The sequence below is a fragment of the Rhinopithecus bieti genome, unplaced genomic scaffold, assembly GCF_001698545.2.
Source record: "Rhinopithecus bieti isolate Rb0 unplaced genomic scaffold, ASM169854v2 scaffold_78508, whole genome shotgun sequence".
Taxonomy (NCBI): Eukaryota; Metazoa; Chordata; class Mammalia; order Primates; family Cercopithecidae; genus Rhinopithecus; species Rhinopithecus bieti.
The window spans coordinates 825665-843078 of NW_016829854.1; the positions used below are offsets into that span (position 1 = coordinate 825665).

Consider the following 17414-nt stretch of genomic DNA (forward strand, 5'->3'; position numbering starts at 1 on the left):
TCGCTATTTACTCTCGTCTTTTTGATGGCAATTACCGTATTTCCGTTTTTAGCCTTGGCTTTGTTTTTTGGGGGGGGGGGGGCAGGCTTCCCTAATGAACATCTGCTGGCAGATACTTGTAAACATTCACAACAAATCAGAGGAAAAACTCCATGAAGATATTGCTTAAAAGACTTTGACCAAGCTGTGTGTCTGCAAAAAGTGTACTGAATTCCGAACCTTTTACAAATTCAGAAACTTGTAAAGCCATTTTTTTCCTCAACTTGTAGTCCAGGTAAAAGTACAGGTCATTCTGCATTTTTGGCGAGCCCCCTCACTCAGTGATCCTGATTTCCTATAAAACTGAGTTTCACTGAGAGTCATCTGAGAGTGTGTGTGTGTGTGTGTGTGTGTGTTGGTCAGTTGGTTGCTTGGTTGGTTGGACGGGGTGTAACTTGATGGATGGGAGGGCTGTGGAGACAGGTGATCAGGAGACTGTGGCCAATGTCCAGGTGGGAGGAAATAAGCATCTGAAATGCAACAGCAGTGAAAGGTTAGGGAGAGCAGTCAGATACAGAAACTGACTTGAGTTGGTGATTTAGGCGTGTGGAAGACAAAAGTTCATTGTTCAGACTGCGCAGAAGGAAGAGAATCCGGCAGCTCTTCTAGTTCCGTGCAGGGGTGAAGCGCTATTATTAAGGGAAAGAGATGCAATGGGCCTTTCTTGCCTTTGATTCCCAGGTGCCTATGCTGCATGCAGATGTTTCCTGAGTCCCCATGCTGTGCCAGGCACTGTTCATGGTGCTGCTCCCACAGAGATCACATTCAAGGGTAGAGGGAGATGCAATACCCAAATAAACACATACATATAGTATATGTCAATTAGATAAGTCCATGAGGAGAAATAGATAAGGGACTAGAGAAATGGGTAATGGGAGCCCTGAGGTTGTTTTTTAGATAGAATGGTCAGTGCAGGCTGCTCTGAGGAAGTGATACTTGAGACACCTGAATGAAATAAGAAGGAGATGTGCCATTGGGCGTGGTGGCTCACACTTGTAACCCCAGCACTTTGGGAGGCCGAGGTGGGCAGATCACCTAAGGTCAGGAGTTGAAGACCAGCCTGGGCAATGTGGTGAAACACCGTCTCATCTAAAAATAGAAAAATTAGCCTGGTGTGGTCGTGGGTACCCGTAGTCCCAGCTACTTGATAGGCTGAGGCAGGAGAATCACTTGAACCTGTGAGGCAGAGGTTGCAGTAACCTGAGATCGTGCCATTGCACTCCAACCTGGGTAACGAGCAAAACTCCATCTCAAAAAAAAGAAAAAAGATGTGCCATGCAGGTGCCTGTGGGAAGGGCATTCCAGCAGAAGGCACAGTAAAGACAAAGGCCCTGAGGGGGGCAGAAGGGTTTGTTGTCAGGACAACAAGGAGGCATGTGTGGCTGAGCTGAGCGAGGAGAGTGGGAGGTGACGGAGGCCAGCACAGTTTTGGAGAAACTTGTAGGAACATCTCTTGGTAACATAGGAGCTTTTGACAGTGTGAACCAGTTGCTATACAGAGAAATGGAATTAATTAAATGTCCTGGAGCTTTATTCCCTGCTAGCTATCCTGGGAGTTACACACTATAAATGGTTAAAAGAAGATTGATCCAGAAGCAGGGAGATGTGGCTCCTGTGTGACAGTCTTCCCTTTTGCCCAGGTGTTAATTACTTTGTGGCTTACTTCTGAAAGTGCAGAATTGTTGTCTTGTGGCACTCTTGGGGGCATTTGGGAGACGTTTACGAGGTCTTCAGGCTTCATGGGTCAGAGGGTGGTGACACTGGGTCAATTAAAGCAACATTAAGGTGGTATGACTTGATCTTCCTCAGAGGATCTTCTTCACTTCTCCCCAATCCAACCCTGGCCTCTCTTCTGAGCAGGATTGGTTGCCATGGTCTTTACTGCTTTTCTCCCTGATGTATGAAACAAGCACCTTCTATGTGCCTGGGGTCGCGCCAATCAACTTCCACCAGAATGATCCTGTAGAAATCAAGGTAAGTGTGTTCCTGGATTTTTGGAGCCTCTGTGCTAGGCAGCGTGGCTGGAGCACCATGGTGAGCTGCTCGTGTCCATCCTGTGGTTGCAGAGAAGAAAGAATAGTGCCAGTTACCCTGGAACTCTGCGTCTCCCTCTCCCTGTGCCTCTGGTTCTTTGTCCCCTCTCCATTTCCGGTTCTTTCTGTGTCTCTGTCCCTGTGTATGCTTTTGTATATGTGCATCTCGTTCTCTTTCTCACTCTCACTTTTGCTCTCAAGTATTCTGTCTCTGTCATGTATGTGTCCATCTGTTTTTGTGCCTTTGTCTTGCTCCACCTGCCTCTTTAGCATCTCTGCCTCCCTTTTTCACCTGCTCCATCTTCTTCTCTGTTACCAGCTTTGTCTGCATAACTCCTAGTGTCTGCTCATATTGTTCATATATTGTGAGCATCTCTTTTCTTTGGCAGTCAGACTTGTAACTTGCAGGAACAGTCATTAAAATAACTTTTATTTACATGCCAGGTATATGCATGGCTTAGCTCAGGATGTCCCCCGAAGGGCTAATTCTATATGTTACACAGATTTCCTATTCATTTTACAGATGGGGAAACTGAGGCCTGGGAAGGAAAATTAGCACGTTCAAGGTCACATAGTGAGGAAGACATAGGGTTAGTTCAAACCCCATCTCTATTTAGAGGAGATGTGGTCTTTCTCTGTGGCCTAGGTTGGAGTGCAGTGGCATGAGCATAGCTCACTGCAACCTTGACCTCCCAGGCTAAAGCGATCCTTCTGCCTCAGCCTCCCAAGTAACTGGGACTGCAGGTGTGCACCACCATACCTGGCTAATTTTTTTTGTTTTCTTTTAAGTAGAGATGAGGTGTCACTATGTTGCACAAGCTGGTCTTGAACTCCTGGGCTCAAACAGTTCTCATGTTTCAGCCTCCCAAAGTGCTGGGATTATCAGGCATGAGCCACCACACCCAGCCCAAGACCCCATCGCTTAACTACTGCCGTACCTTCTTCCCACTACCTCTGTCAAAAGCTCCCTCCAGAGCAGAGCAGTGGCCTGGAGGTACCAGGGCTGCTCTGGCTTCCAGTCCCACATAGCTGAGTATGTGAGGGTGGACGCCTTGGGTGGGAAGAGAGGGAGTGGGAGGCAACATAAAGGTGGGACACATCTCTCTGTTACGTGCATTCTTTTCTCATTTCCTGAGTGAGAATGCTAAGAAACACAAAATTGTTAAAACAGACTTTTTGGCCATTTTTCCTCAAGCAATTCATGGAATGTTTAATAGAGGTCCTTAATCCCTTCAGTTTCACATCCAGAAAGCTCTGGAACTCAGTTTTTCCAAGCACATTCGAGGCAAGAACTGACCAGAACTGAACACAAAGCTGTTTATTGACTTTTTCTATCCCACTTGATATGAATATTTTTGCATTTCTCTGCACAAATAGTTATTGAATATGAGGTACTGTCCAGACCCAGCTTGGCTATGGTTTGTATACCACATTGCCTTCTAAAATCTGGAAATTTTCTTTTTTTGAGATGGAGTCTTGCTCTGTCACCCAGACTGGAGCGCAGTGGCATGATCTCGTCTCATTGCAACCTCTGCCTCCCGGGTTCAAGCAATTATACTGCCTTAGCCTACTGAGTACCTGGGATTGTAGGTGTGTACCACCACGCCCAACTGATTTTTGCATTTTTAGTAGAGATGGGGTTTCACCACGTTGGCCAGGCTGGTCTCAAACTCCTGACCTCAAGTGATCTGCCTGCCTCACCCTCCCAAAATGCTGGGATTACAGGGAATCCGGAAAATTTCTAATCCCAAAAAAGATTTGAAAGATTGTAGACCTGTATTCCAAAAATCTTTTATACTTTCAGGTGGTGTATGAGGAATGGTCAGTAGTTCCTAAACAGTAAAGGTAGCTTCACTCACGTTTGGATTAGAATTGTATTTTTTGTAACATTTTGATGGGTTCTGTTTTGTCTGTGGTTTCCAGAGCTATATTCTGTGTGCTTGTAGCATTTCCTAAACATTCTCCTTCATTGTCTTAATTTTTTTATGGCTTTACTATATTTAATTGAAAGAATATATCATGGTTTATTGATCAATTTCCCATTGCAGGGGCTTTGAGTTGAAGTTTTCATTTTTCCTCTCTTCTCTCATTCAGCACTTTGTACCTACTTTGTACCTAGCTCTAAAGCACTGGAGTTACAGAGGTGGCCAAGGCACACGTGGTCCTTGTCCTTACAGAGCTTAAATCTTAAATGCTAATGGGAGAAACTGATTTTCAAAAAAACAGGGAAACTAATTAACAATTTATCAGACATGCTATGAAGCAAACAGTTGAAGACTGACAGTCCAGTGGATATTGGGGAGTTCCTTTAGAAGGCCTCCCTTCTGAAGGAAGGCCTCAGAAGCAAAGGGAGAGCTGAGACCTGAATATGAGGAGAAGCCAGGCAAGCACACAGTAGGGCAGAAAGGAGCAGTGGGTCAAAGCCTGAGGCAGGAGAGAGCTTGACTGACTCAAGGAGCTGAAGGAAGAAGATCACTGTGGTTATGAATAAGGAGTGAACTTCGTTGCTCCTAAAATGCTTTTTTTCCTTATTTGGAGTTATTTCTTTAGGAAAGATGCCCAAAAGTGAAATTACTGTGTCAAGGGATAGTAGCATGTTCAAAAGTCTCACAGTGTATTGAATTTGATTGTGATTTTCAACTAAATCTGTAATGTAGTCTAAATTGAATGAAATGTGAAATAATTCAGAATTGTGGGCAGTACATTATATAGTGTACTGCTGTCATTTCTTCTAATTCATTTGCCTATTAGATAATATTACCAAGTGTACTAAAGATGGGTGGGTACCAGGAAGGATTATTGGTCATCTTGGTTTCTGCTGGATTCCCATCAGGCTGTGAAGCTTACCAGCTCTCGAACCCAGCTACCTTACGAATATTATTCACTGCCCTTCTGCCAGCCCAGCAAGATAACCTACAAGGCAGAGAATCTGGGTAAGTTCTTCTCCCACACTGCTGTCAACTTGTCCCCAGGGGGAACCCAGCATGATTTTTATAATGATAACAACAGTTAACTTTGCTATATTCTAGACACTGGTCTACATTGTTTGCATACCTGTTAGCTTATTTAAACCTCGTAACAGTCCCAGGGAGACAGTTGCTCTGTTTATTCCCATTTTGCAGGTTAAGTGACTTGTCTTTGTTTATACTGTGGACAAAGGCATCCTCTGTTTTCTTCACAAAACAGCCAAAGTGATCTTTGTTTTGGATCCACAGTCAGTCTTCAGACTTGGAGCATTTGGCTTCTACTTACACCTCCTCTTCTTGATTTCTAGATATCGCCTCTCTGGTGGCTTCATCACCTCCTCTGCTTTAAATGGAAAGGGAGAGTGAGTGCCTCTGCCCTGAATGCAAGCAGAGATGCCACCACAGTTCTTGCTGAACTCTGCAACACTCATGTCAAATAATATGAGGCACCCAGTGCAGTGTCTGACACAAATATTCCATAACTAGTAGCCATTTTATTCTCATTTAAATAATTCTCCATTTGGCAGGATTTCAGGTGTAGAGGCGTCTATTCATGACACAGTTATTAGTGCTTCCTCTATGACTGTGTTAGGTCCTAGAGATAAAAGCATGGAAAGATGCTCTCCCTGACCTCAAGGAACTTAAGAGACTTTCTTTTCTTACACCTTAGGAAGGAGAAAGGAGAGAACTGGTTCTTGAGCAGGCCCCTGAAAGGGCTGCCTTCTCCATCAGGGCTACCCATGGCTCAGATGTTTCTGGAACCCCTAGCTGACAAATTTATCTACTGCCAGGTATTGGGGGTCCTGGACCAGTTGGAGGCAGGCCTTGGAGCCAGTATAACCAAAATTGGGTGGCACCGTCTCCCCTAATACCAGCTGTGCCGAAGTCTTGCCTTGTAGCATTGAACAGAGATTGGCTTCAGAGCCGGGCTTGCCTCCACCGACTGCAGTGGTGCAGCTTGTGGCCCTGCCACTTACCATCTGTGGACCAGTGCCTGCCTGCCGTAGCCCTCCTTTCCTCTCCACACCATGCCATCTTCCAGCCACCTTACCTCTCCCCGGGAAGCCTGACCCACTTGGTGCTCCAGGGTCCTGATGTCAGGCCCCTCACAACTGTACCTCCCTTCTCCTGGGAGCTGTTGTGGACCCTTTGGCAGCCCAAGGCTCTATAGTTACGTACTCTTAGTGTGATCCTGGGTGACCTTAACCTCTCTGAACCTCTGCCAAATCTTCCTAAAGCTGGGGAAAGTTCCTGCCTCATAGAAATGGAGATTTCTGTATACAAATGTTATCCTGCCATATTGCATCTCATTCTGTCTTCGTAGTGCCTGCCTTCATGGCCTAAGGGCTCTTTGACTGGAGGGATTGTGTCTCACGTTCCCCTCTCTTCTCAGCTTCTAGCCCCGTGCCTGACACATAGTAAGCATTCGATAAGTGTTAGTGTCCTACCTGAGTGGAGCCAGACCATCCTTAATTGCATGACCATTGGATTGTAAGCCATTTACATCATCATCCTCATCGTCATCATTAGTACCGAGAGGGCTCATCCTATGAGCTGGGCACTGTTGTAAGCATTCCTGTGCCTTAACTTATTCAATTCTCACAGCAACTCTAACTTATTAATTCTCACAATAAGGGGTAGATTCTCTTACTCTCTCCTTATTATAAATAAGGGAAGTGATGCACAAGGAGGTAAAGTCACTCACTTAGTAAGTGGCAGAACTCCAGGAACTCTGGCTCCAGAATCCATGCCCATAAGTACCACACTGTACAGCAGCTTCCGTGATTCTGATAGTAACTCTGTAAGCTGAGTATTTCATAGTAGAGGGAACAGCGTCCTCAAGGGTTTGAAAGACTTATTCAGGGTCACATGGCCAATAGGTGGAGAAATTGAGATTTTTTAAACTCAGGTTTTTTTTACCCTAAAGCCAGAGTTATTTCTGTTGTCCCAGGCTGCCTTCTCCAGAAAGGCCCATGGGGCTGTCTGAGGGCTGTGCTAATGGTGTCACATTGATGGAGATCCTTGGCAGGTGTTCCGGATAGAACCTCGGACTCTGGGAGGCTCCACATTCATGGCTTACTGCTCATTATTAAAAGGAGTACTTCCGTGTATAAAATGAGCCATTTCCCTCATGCCTATAATCGCAGCACTTTGGGAGGCCAAAGCAGGCGGATCACCTGAGGTCAAGAGTTCAAGACCAGCCTGGCCAATGTACTAAAATACAAAATTGAAAAAAATTCGTAAATCTCTACTAAAAATACGAAAATTAGCTGGGTGTGGTGGTGCACACCTATAATCCCAGCTACTTGGGAGGCTAAGGCAGGACAATTGCTTGAACCCAGGAGGCAGAGGTTGCAGTGAGCCGAGATCGCGCCATTACACTCCAGCCTGAGCAACAGAGCAAGACTCTGTCTCAAAAACAAAACAAAAAAAGAAATAGAAATGAGCCATTTCCTGACCATTATGTCCCCTTTCTTGGTTTAAACTTAATTTTTAAATACCAAGAAGCGATTCCACCGTGCTTGGTCTGCCGTCCTGTTCCTTTCCGTAGCTCTTTCTCTCCTCAAGCAAGATCCTTGTTGACAGGAGATAAAATGGGCAGTAGGAAATGTTATAGAGGAAAGAGGCCAGGGGTTTAGCATTACCACCACCCCCCTGTATCACCACAAGCAGGTCTCTGATCCTCAGCTTGTTGTCTTTAAAATGCCATTTCAGCAGTGGACTCTGCATATGTCTTACTGTGTCCTCACTCTTCACTGGCCCGTCCATCCCTGGGTTTTGCAGGCTCACCTGCATTGCCAGCCTTCCAACACAGGGTGGAGAGGTGAGGCCTTCATCCAGGCCCTTCCTCACCCTCTCCCTCTCCTGTGTGCCTCCTCCACACTCGAAGCATTGCTTGCCAGGGCTGCTACTTTGCACAACAGAGTGCTGGCCCCTACGGCAGTGTAGCTCGCGGCCCTGCCATTTACCATCTGTGGGCCGATAACCCCCAACTTCCATCTGTGCCCTGACCTCTCCTCTGCGCGTCACATCTTGATATCTAAGTGCCCACTTGATATATCCAAACTGAAAATGCCTTCAATGTAAATTTGCTGTTCTTCCTGTTTTCCCACCTAGAACCTGGTTGTAGAAACCTCAGAGTCTTCCTAATATGCACCACCCCTCACTCATGCCTTGTTTACAGTCAGCAATGCTTCCCCTGGATTTCACCTCTTCGGAGCTCCTGTGTACTCTTCTCCACCCTCACCAGCACCTGTTCCAGCCACCAGTGTCGCTCATGCATGACTGACTGCCATCGCTGCTGCCACCCCCCCACACCCCACCGCTCACTGCCAGTTCCTTGCATCCTCTGTTTTCTTCACAAAACAGCCAGAGTGATCTTTCTGGAACCAGACTCAGATAACGTCTTTCTCTACCCGTTAGAAACCTTCATTGGATTTTGTTGCTTTCTAGGTCAAACTGGTCAAGATCAAACTGTGTGTGTCCCACAGGCCCCTGTGGTCTAGCACTGGCCCATCTCTGCAGCTCATCTGAGCTTTCTACACTGTAGCCACACAGGCCTCTCAGGTTCAATGCCTCCCCCTGTCCCAAAGGGGCCTTTGCACATGCTGTCCTGTCTGGAATATTCTTCCCCTATTTTTAACTTCTCTCTTCCTTTCAAGTACCACTTCCTCAGGGAAGCTGTCCTAGACCCACTCCCTTGTGTCTACAGCAAGTTATATATTCTCATTTTGCTGATTATTCAGCAAAGTCTATCTTCCTGCTAGGCCATGCACTCTATGAGTACGTCTATTCAACTTTGTATCTTTAGGGCCTGGCAGGTAGCCAGTACCCAGTACATCTTCATGAATGAATGAATGACTAGATGACTAGGGAGAGTGCCCTATTGAGCAGATCCACCCTGGAGGAAAAGTGCGAGACCAAGTGCATGTGGAGGTGTTAATTAGTCTTCATCTTGTCCATCAATTGTTGAACAGCTCAGAATGAAAGCACCATGGGGTTTGCTTGATAGTCCCTAACTGCTCAGTGCCTGTTAGGGTGACATCTGGCAGCAGGTTACTCTGAGGCAAAAGGCACACAAGGGGTGCCACTTCATTGTGTCAAAAGATGTTTTGGCTAAAAATCTCAGGTGCTGGGTTTCACCCCACTCCCTTCCCTGCTGGAACCAGGAACTGAAGACACAGAGATAAACAGGAAACAGTCTAACAGTAACGAGCTCATAGTCAGGTAGGGGAGTCAGAAACACGACTGTATCAGCACATTGTGCAAAGTAGATCCTTAACATAGGAACGAGTCTGATGATAAAAGGGCGTTTGGTGCCTGCCTACTCTGTGCCTGCTACTTTATTGGATTGACTTCCTTTATTTCTCACTGTAACCCTGTGAGGTGGGTACTGTTATTATCCCATTTTACGGATGAGGACATTGAGGCTCAGTGAGGTGGAGTGACTTACCAAGACTGCTAAGGCAGGCAGCCGGGACTCAGAGCCATCTCTCCACTGCATAATGCCGCCCTCACACAGGGCAGTCAGGGGAGGGAGTGATGGGCTTGTCCTGAGGGGTTAGGAAGGGCTTCCCAGAGAGAATGAAATGAAAACTGGGCTTCCTGGGGAAGCCAGGAGCATGGGGCAGGGAACAGCACTCCCGGAGAAGGAAGCGACTGAGGCCCAGAGGCATAGAAGGATGTGGTGCTAGATGAGTGCTAAGGGGTCTGGTAGCACTAGAGCCCAAAGGAGGAGGGTGGCAGGTGGGGGTTAGCTGGGCCAGTTGGGTGTGAACTGATGGGGAAGGGCATTGGCTGCCAGGCTGAGGCACTGCTGAAGTCCTTGGAAGCCCATTTTTGTCCTGCAGTCCTGTGTCTCTGTGACTCTGCTGACCTCAGCAACCTCAGGGCTGAAGCTCTGAGCTCGATCTGTCTCTCTTATGGCAGGAGAGGTGCTGAGAGGGGACCGGATTGTCAACACCCCTTTCCAGGTTCTCATGAACAGTGAGAAGAAGTGTGAAGTTCTGTGCAGCCAGTCCAACAAGCCAGTGACCCTGACAGTGGAGCAGAGCCGACTTGTGGCTGAGCGGGTCACAGAAGACTACTACGTCCACCTGTAAGTCGCCCTCTACTCCCTGCTGCCTCAGGCTCACACAGGGGAGGGCACTGACGGGAGAGGCGGTTGAGAAGACCTGAGCGGGGCATTTGCTTTCCAGCATTGCTGACAACCTGCCTGTGGCCACCCGGCTGGAGCTCTACTCCAACCGAGACAGCGATGACAAGAAGAAGGAAAAAGACGTGCAGTTTGAACACGGCTACCGGCTCGGCTTCACAGATGTCAACAAGGTAGAGTGTCTTTGGCGTGCTCACAGGGCCGGGAGCCACACCTCACGAGTCCCGGGCCACAGAAAAGGTGGCACTCGGCCACAGCAAGTTTCTCCAGGTGCCCTGGGCATGATGGTCTGTCAGAGGTCCGAGTGCTCCGGGCAAGGCCCTGGGAGGTGCTACAGGGAGGTGAAGGCACAGTTCTTAGGACGTCAGGTTCCGTTTTCCTAAGATTAAAACAACATCAAAAAAAATGTAGAACTTCATCAATATGTAGGAGAGAGGGCTACGTAGTGGTCAAGAGCATGCAGGCTCCCTGGGTTTGAATACTGCCTCTCCCACTTGCTAGTTGTCTGAGTGACCCTGAGCCTGTGGTTCCTTAGCTGTGAAATACGTGCAGCAGCAGTGGCGGGGTAAATTAGCACATCCGTGTGAGCACTTCCCAGCACAGCCCTGGAGACTCAGCTAATAATGTGATGGTTATAGCCCTGATTCTCTTCTCTTTCTTTCTAAACTGAAAGATATTAGGGAATAAATGACAAAAACATTTCTTTTGAGGTGCAGCCCCTGTCGCCAAAGGGCATCTGTCCTAATTGGGAAGAGAACCAACAGTGGGAGGCTCTAGGTCTCAAGTCCCAGCTGCGTTTCACTGGCTGTTAATGGTGGGGAGGTCAGAGGGAGCTCCTTTTACACTCAGGTTGTCACAGAGGAGGTGGGCCATGAGAAATTGGTCGGCTTTTGCTGAGTGGAGTTGGGAGTGACATTCTAGTTGGAGTGGAATGCAGGGTAGGGACTGGTTCATGAGACAGTGGGCGCAGGGGAGGCTGGGTGAACTCATGTGACTTAGATGATGACACTTAGTTCTGTCAGGGTCAGAGGATAGAAGGCCTTGAATGCCAGGCTGAGAGAACTGGGCTTTTGTCTGATAAGTCCCAGGGAGCCCTTGAAGAGCTTCTGAGTAGGGGGGTGATGAGAATAGTGTTTTAGGAAGGTTGGTACAGCCAGGCATGCTGGGCGAGGCGAGGACCCTAATACCTGGAGAGTATCCCTAAGTGATGTTCTGTTGTGCTCTCTCTGTTGCTGCATTTCAGATCTACCTGCACAACCACCTCTCATTCATTCTTTACTACCACCGGGAGGACATGGAAGAGGACCAGGAGCACACATACCGTGTCGTCCGCTTCGAGGTGATTCCCCAGAGCATCAGGCTGGAGGGTGAGTGGGGAGGTGTGGCCGGAGGGGCAGGGCTGGATGGGCCTGGGCTTCTCCACCCAGGGTCTTCGCACTCTTCTCCCTCCTGAGCTGGCTGATGGGCTTGGGTGAGGCATGTGGGCCCAGCCAAGGTAGGATCACTGTATTCTCATCAGGGAAGGTGGGGTGGGGGGGCAGCTGACAGCGGCAGTGTCACGGGTTGGACACCTTACTAGTTTACCCCTTCCCAGCAACCCCAGGAGGTATGTGGTGATTACAGATGAGGAACTAGGGGCTCAAAAGGGGCCAGTAACTCGGCCAAGACCAAACAGCAAGTTGGGGCTTTGTTGGGCCTCCTCACAAGAACCAGCCAGCTCACCGGGGGTTGAGAACAAGGGGCCAGGGTACCGACAAAGCCCATAGGCAGCAGGTTTCTTTGTTCCTCTCCCTCTGTGTGAGTGATTGGCATAAACTAAAATTTGCCCAGGGTCAACAGGTGTGCAGGAGTTTCAGAGCCCAGCACAGTACTAATGGGCCTCATAGGAGCTGGTCCGGCTTCGCCTCACTTCTTGGCCCTTGATCACCACAGTGTGCTTTTCAATTAAGCAGCATGCCCAGCCTTTTGACATCGTTGGTGGTATTTGGGCTTTTTTTTTTCCACTGTGGAACTTAGTGTTCAAACAAAATTAGACCCAGAAGTCCCAAACGTAGATCCTGCCCTTCAAGAGCTCTGTAGCGCATCTGCTGCTGGGAGTTTCCCGAGTGCGGTTCTATGTTTGTGTATATGATGGTTTTGAGGCCACCTGCTCCCCACTGGCTCTTCGAGCTTAGAGTCTCCCTGTCTCCTTTTTTTTTTTTTTTTTTTTTTTTGAGACGGAGTCTCTCAGTCGCCCAGGCTGGAGTGCAGTGGCGCGATCTCGGCTCACTGCAAGCTCTGCCTCCAGGGTTCAAGCGATTCTCCTGCCTCAGCCTCCCCAGTAGCTAGGATTACAGGCGCCCACCACCACACATGCCTGATTTTTGTATTTTTAGTAGAGACGGGGTTTCACAATGTTAACCAGGCTGGTCTCAAACTCCTGACCTCATGATGCACCCGCCTCAGCCTCCCAAAGTGCTTGGATTACAGGCGTAAGCCACTGCGCCTGGCTCACCATTTTATCTTAAGCACCTAGCACGGTACCTGGCCCATAGTTGGTGCTTATTATACGTTGTTGGTTAAATGAGTAGATGGATAACAGGATGAACAGATGAGCAAATGAATGGAGAAAACATCTGAATGATTTATTACGAAAATGCCAGAACTTTAGAGATAGACTAAATAAATGAGTAGGCATGATGGAATGGATCAAGGTTTTATGTTGAATGGGACTGGCTGGATGGTGGGTGAATGTTTGAATTGAGTGAAGGAACACTGACTCAGGGAGGAACTCCAACTCAGGCCCCTCCCTTCCCCCATGCACAGACCTCTCTGCAGCCCCTAAGTACCTTTGGAAAGTCAGGGCTCTGGGGAATAATTTTCAAAAACCATTGTTGGCCAGGCACGGTGGCTCACACTTGTGATCCCAGTGCTTTGGGAGGCCAAGACAGAAGGATTGCATCAGGCCAGGAGTTCAAGACCAGCCTGGGAAACATAACAGGACCCTGTCCCTACAAAAAATTTCTAAAAATTAGCCAGGTGTGGTGACATCCGCCTGTAGTCCCAGCTACTCCGGAGGCTGAAGCAGAAGGATTCCTTGAGCCTGGGAGATTGAGGCTGCAGTGAGCTATGATTGTACCATTGCCTGCGTGACAGAGCAAGACTCTGTCTCTAAAAAAATAAGATTTAAAAATAAAAAATAAAACCCATTGTTGCCCATTGTGCTCCCAATCTCCAGTCAGACCCTAGAGGCTGGGTCCCCACAACAGACAGCCTTGAGGGCAGCCCCTGGAATAGCCCCTGGGCAGTGGCACTGGCCACTACAGGAGCAGACTGAGTCTCTGTCTCTCTCAGACCTCAAAACAGATGAGAAGAGTTCGTGCACTCTGCCCGAGGGTACCAACTCCTCGCCCCAAGAAATTGACCCCACCAAGGAGAATCAGCTGTACTTCACCTACTCTGTCCACTGGGAGGTGAGAAGGGGCTGGAGCTCATGGGCAGGGGAGGAGGGCTCTGGTCTGTGTCAGGTTCTCCAGCAGGAGGCCTGACTCTAAGTGCTTCTTCCCACCTGCCAGGAAAGTGACATCAAATGGGCCTCTCGCTGGGACACTTACCTAACCATGAGTGACGTCCAGATCCACTGGTTTTCTATCATTAACTCTGTTGTTGTCGTCTTCTTCCTGTCAGGTGAGAGATCTGTGGGTTGAAGGAAAGGGGATGGGAGTTGGGGTTGAGGGACTGAGACATCACATCATGTATGGGGGACTTCCAGGGTGTTCTCAGGGCCAGGTGTAGGTCAAAAACAGACATCAGGGCTCTGCTAAGCATCAGGTGTACATAGGTGAACAAGACTCATCTCTAGAGAGCTCTGGAACTCTGGAGAGCTCATTCATAGAGGACAGACATACCTGAGCCTGCACACGTTCTTGATTCATTCAACAAGATGTTGTTGTTGCTCATTCTGTGCCAGGCACTTTGCCAGATGCTGGGAATATGGTGTGAACAAGCCCAACCCAGGCTCTGCTCTCACAGAGCCTATATATTCTAGTGGTGGGAGAGAAACAAAAAAGCAAATAAGTAGTGGAGTTCCAGATAGTGATACATTCTGTGAAGCAGATCAGCAGGGTGGCCAAATGCACAATAGCTGAGGAAAGTGTGAAGGCTCTTTGGGGAAGACCTTTCTTTACGAGAAGGAGCCACCATCCAGAGACCTGGGAAAAGTCTGTGCCAGTGAGGATCATGGTCCTGCAGTGAGATAAGCTTGGCAAGAAACCAGGTGGTGAGAGGGTGGTAGACAGGAGTAGAATGACACTGATGGTTTCACTATCATATGAGAAGCACAGATAATGCTAAGTACTGTTTATTAAACATTTACCATAGGGCCAGCTGCTGAACTAAGCACTTTCCAAACATTTCAATCCCTGAAGCCCTGTGAACTAAGCCCGAAAATGTTAAGTGAACTCAAGGTCATATGGCCCATGTTCTTGACACACAGTGCTGCCTAGAGAGGGAAACAGGAAAGTACAAATGGGGCCAGGAGTAGCTCTGTACTGTTCAGGGTGCTGGGAGGTGAAGATGCCCAGGGTGAGCCGTGAAGCATGAGTAGAAGTCAGGGCAGGGCGGGGCATTCTGGGCAAAAAGGAGAGCCTGAAGAAAGGCATGCCAGTGAGGACACAGTGAGGCCAGGAGCCATAACTGAAGCAGCAGATAGCCAGAGGTGGAGCCACAGGTGGCCCTTCGACACATGCACTGAGAGTCGGTAGGACCAAGCCATGGAACAGCTGGGATGCTCCTCTCCCCAGGATACCCCTACCCATCCCAGCAGGCCTTTCGTCCCCACCTCCACACTCTGATCTCCTCCCCTGGTAGCTGGAGTGGAGCTCCCCCAAGAAGAGGCCTTGAGGTGACTGCATAGCCAGTTCATAATGGAGCAAGCTGTGCTTGCCAGCTGTCGCACAGTAAAACATCATGTCCAGGAGGGCATGGAGCATAGGCTTACTGGCAGCACCAACTTCTCCTCATCCTCAACCCCATCTGTTTCAGGTATCCTGAGCATGATTATCATTCGGACCCTCCGGAAGGACATTGCCAACTACAACAAGGAGGATGACATTGTACGAGGTCTTGGCTGGGGAGGGATGAAGTTGGACGGGGAGGGGAGGAGGACCGTGTGTGTGCGTGTGTGTATGTGTGTGTATGTGTGTGTGTGTGTGTGTGTGTGTGTGTGTGTATTATCATTCATAGAGGAAACCTCAACATACTAAAACAGTTTAGTATACTTTTTTTTTTTTTGAGATGGAGTCTCTGTCACCAGGCTGGAGAGCAGTGGCGTGATCTTGGCTCATTGCAGTCTCTACCTCCTGGATTCAAATGATTCCCCCACCTCAACCTCCCGAATAGCTGAGACTACAGGCGCGCACCATCACGCCCTGCTAATTTTTTGTATTTTTTAGTAAAGATGGGGTTTTGCCCCGTTGACCAGGATGGTCTCAGTCTCCTGACCTCATGATCCACCTGCCTCAGCCTCCCAAAGTACTGGGATTACAGGCATGAGCCACCGTGCCTGGCCTAGTATATTTTTAATACTAAAAAAGTAAGGAAAAAAGTTTTATTCACCCAAAGTGATAGGGACAGCCTAATTTTAAAGCATAAAAACAGTGGAAGAAATCACAAAGAATAGTTGATTCATTTGACATTGAAAATTGTAAAACTATTCTGCATGCCAAATACATAAACGAAACAGAAGGCCACAATGGCAAAACAGTATCTGCAACAAACTTGAAAAAAGTGGCACAGTTTAAAGAATTCATATAAAATCTCTTTGTTTAAAAAAAACTAGGTCAGGGCCGGGCATGGTGGCTCACACCTGTAATCCCAGCACTTTGGGAGGCCAAGGCAGGTGGATCACCTGAGGTCAGGAGTTCAAGACCAGCCTGGCCAACATGGGAAAACCTCATCTCTAATAAAAATACAAAAATTAGCTGGGTGTGGTGGCATGCACCTGCAGTCCCGGCTACTCAGGAGGCAGAGGCAGGAGAATCACTTGAACCTGGGAGGCGGAGGTTGCAGTGAGCCAAGAACACGCCACTGCACTCCAGCCTGGGCAACAAAGTAAGACTCTGTCTACAAAACAAAACTAGGTCGGGGACAGTAGATAACTTGAGGTTAGGAGTTGAAGACCAGCCTGACCAACATGGTGAAAGCTCGTCTCTACTAAAATACAAAAATTAGCTGAGCATGGTGGTGGGCACCTGTAGTTCCAGCTACTCAGGATACTGAGGCCAGAGATCGCTTGAACCTGGGAGTTGGTGGTTGCAGTGAGCCGATATCACACCATTATACTACAGCCTGGGCAACAGAGCAAGACTCTGTCTCATAAATAAATAAATAAATAAATAAATAAATAAATAAAACCAAAAAATCTAAAATTTCGAATGTAATGATGAACAGGAAATTTACAGGCAAGACACTGCAATATGCCCAGTAAGCAAGAGAAAACTGTTTTTACCTCAGGAATAACCCCACAAAATGCAGATTCAAACAATCTTGAGAAGACCGTTTTGGACCATCATATTAGCACAGACTTTTTTTCTTTTTTTAACAGTACTAATTATTGGCAAGGTTAACGTGAGCCAAGCACCTTTCCATACCACCCATGGAAGTGTAAGTTGGTAGCTTTCTGAAAAGTGATTGGCAGTGGATATCAAGAACTATAAAACAGGCTGAGCATAGTGGCTCATGCTTGTAATCCCAGCACTTTGGGAGGCCAAGGCAGGAGGATTGCTTGAGCCCAGGAGTTCAAGACCAGCCAGGGCAGCATAGGGAGACCGTGCCTCAACAAAAACAAAAAAGAACTAAAACAGGCAACTTCCTTTGCACGGCAATTCTTCTATAATTTTTCTAAGGCAAGATTCAAAACACCAAGACTTGGTGTAGAAATATTACAGCTTTGAGGCCGGGCGCGGTGGCTCAAGCCTGTAATCCCAGCACTTTGGGAGGCCGAGATGGGCGGATCACAAGGTCAGGAGATCGAGACCATCCTGGCTAACACGGTGAAACCCCGTCTCTACTAAAAAATACAAAAAACTAGCCAGGCGAGGTGGCGGGCGCCTGTAGTCCCAGCTACTCGGGAGGCTGAGGCAGGAGAATGGCGTAAACCCGGGAGGCGGAGCTTGCAGTGAGCTGAGATCCGGCCACTGCACTCCAGCCTGGGCAACTGAGCAAGACTCCATCTCAAAAGAA

General features: G+C 48.1%; 1 protein-coding gene across 2 annotated transcripts in view; it reads left to right on the forward strand.

The window, feature by feature from the left end:
- The window catches only part of TM9SF4 (transmembrane 9 superfamily member 4), a 64000-nt gene that overhangs the window by 25206 nt on the left and 21380 nt on the right, over positions 1–17414 (forward strand). For both annotated transcript variants that reach the window (XM_017865064.1, XM_017865065.1), the window contains exons 2-9: positions 1900–2013; positions 4906–5005; positions 9968–10136; positions 10237–10366; positions 11437–11560; positions 13527–13645; positions 13748–13859; positions 15216–15286. In XM_017865064.1, coding sequence (XP_017720553.1) covers positions 1900–2013; positions 4906–5005; positions 9968–10136; positions 10237–10366; positions 11437–11560; positions 13527–13645; positions 13748–13859; positions 15216–15286 — 939 coding nt within the window. The remainder of the gene's footprint in view (positions 1–1899; positions 2014–4905; positions 5006–9967; positions 10137–10236; positions 10367–11436; positions 11561–13526; positions 13646–13747; positions 13860–15215; positions 15287–17414) is intronic.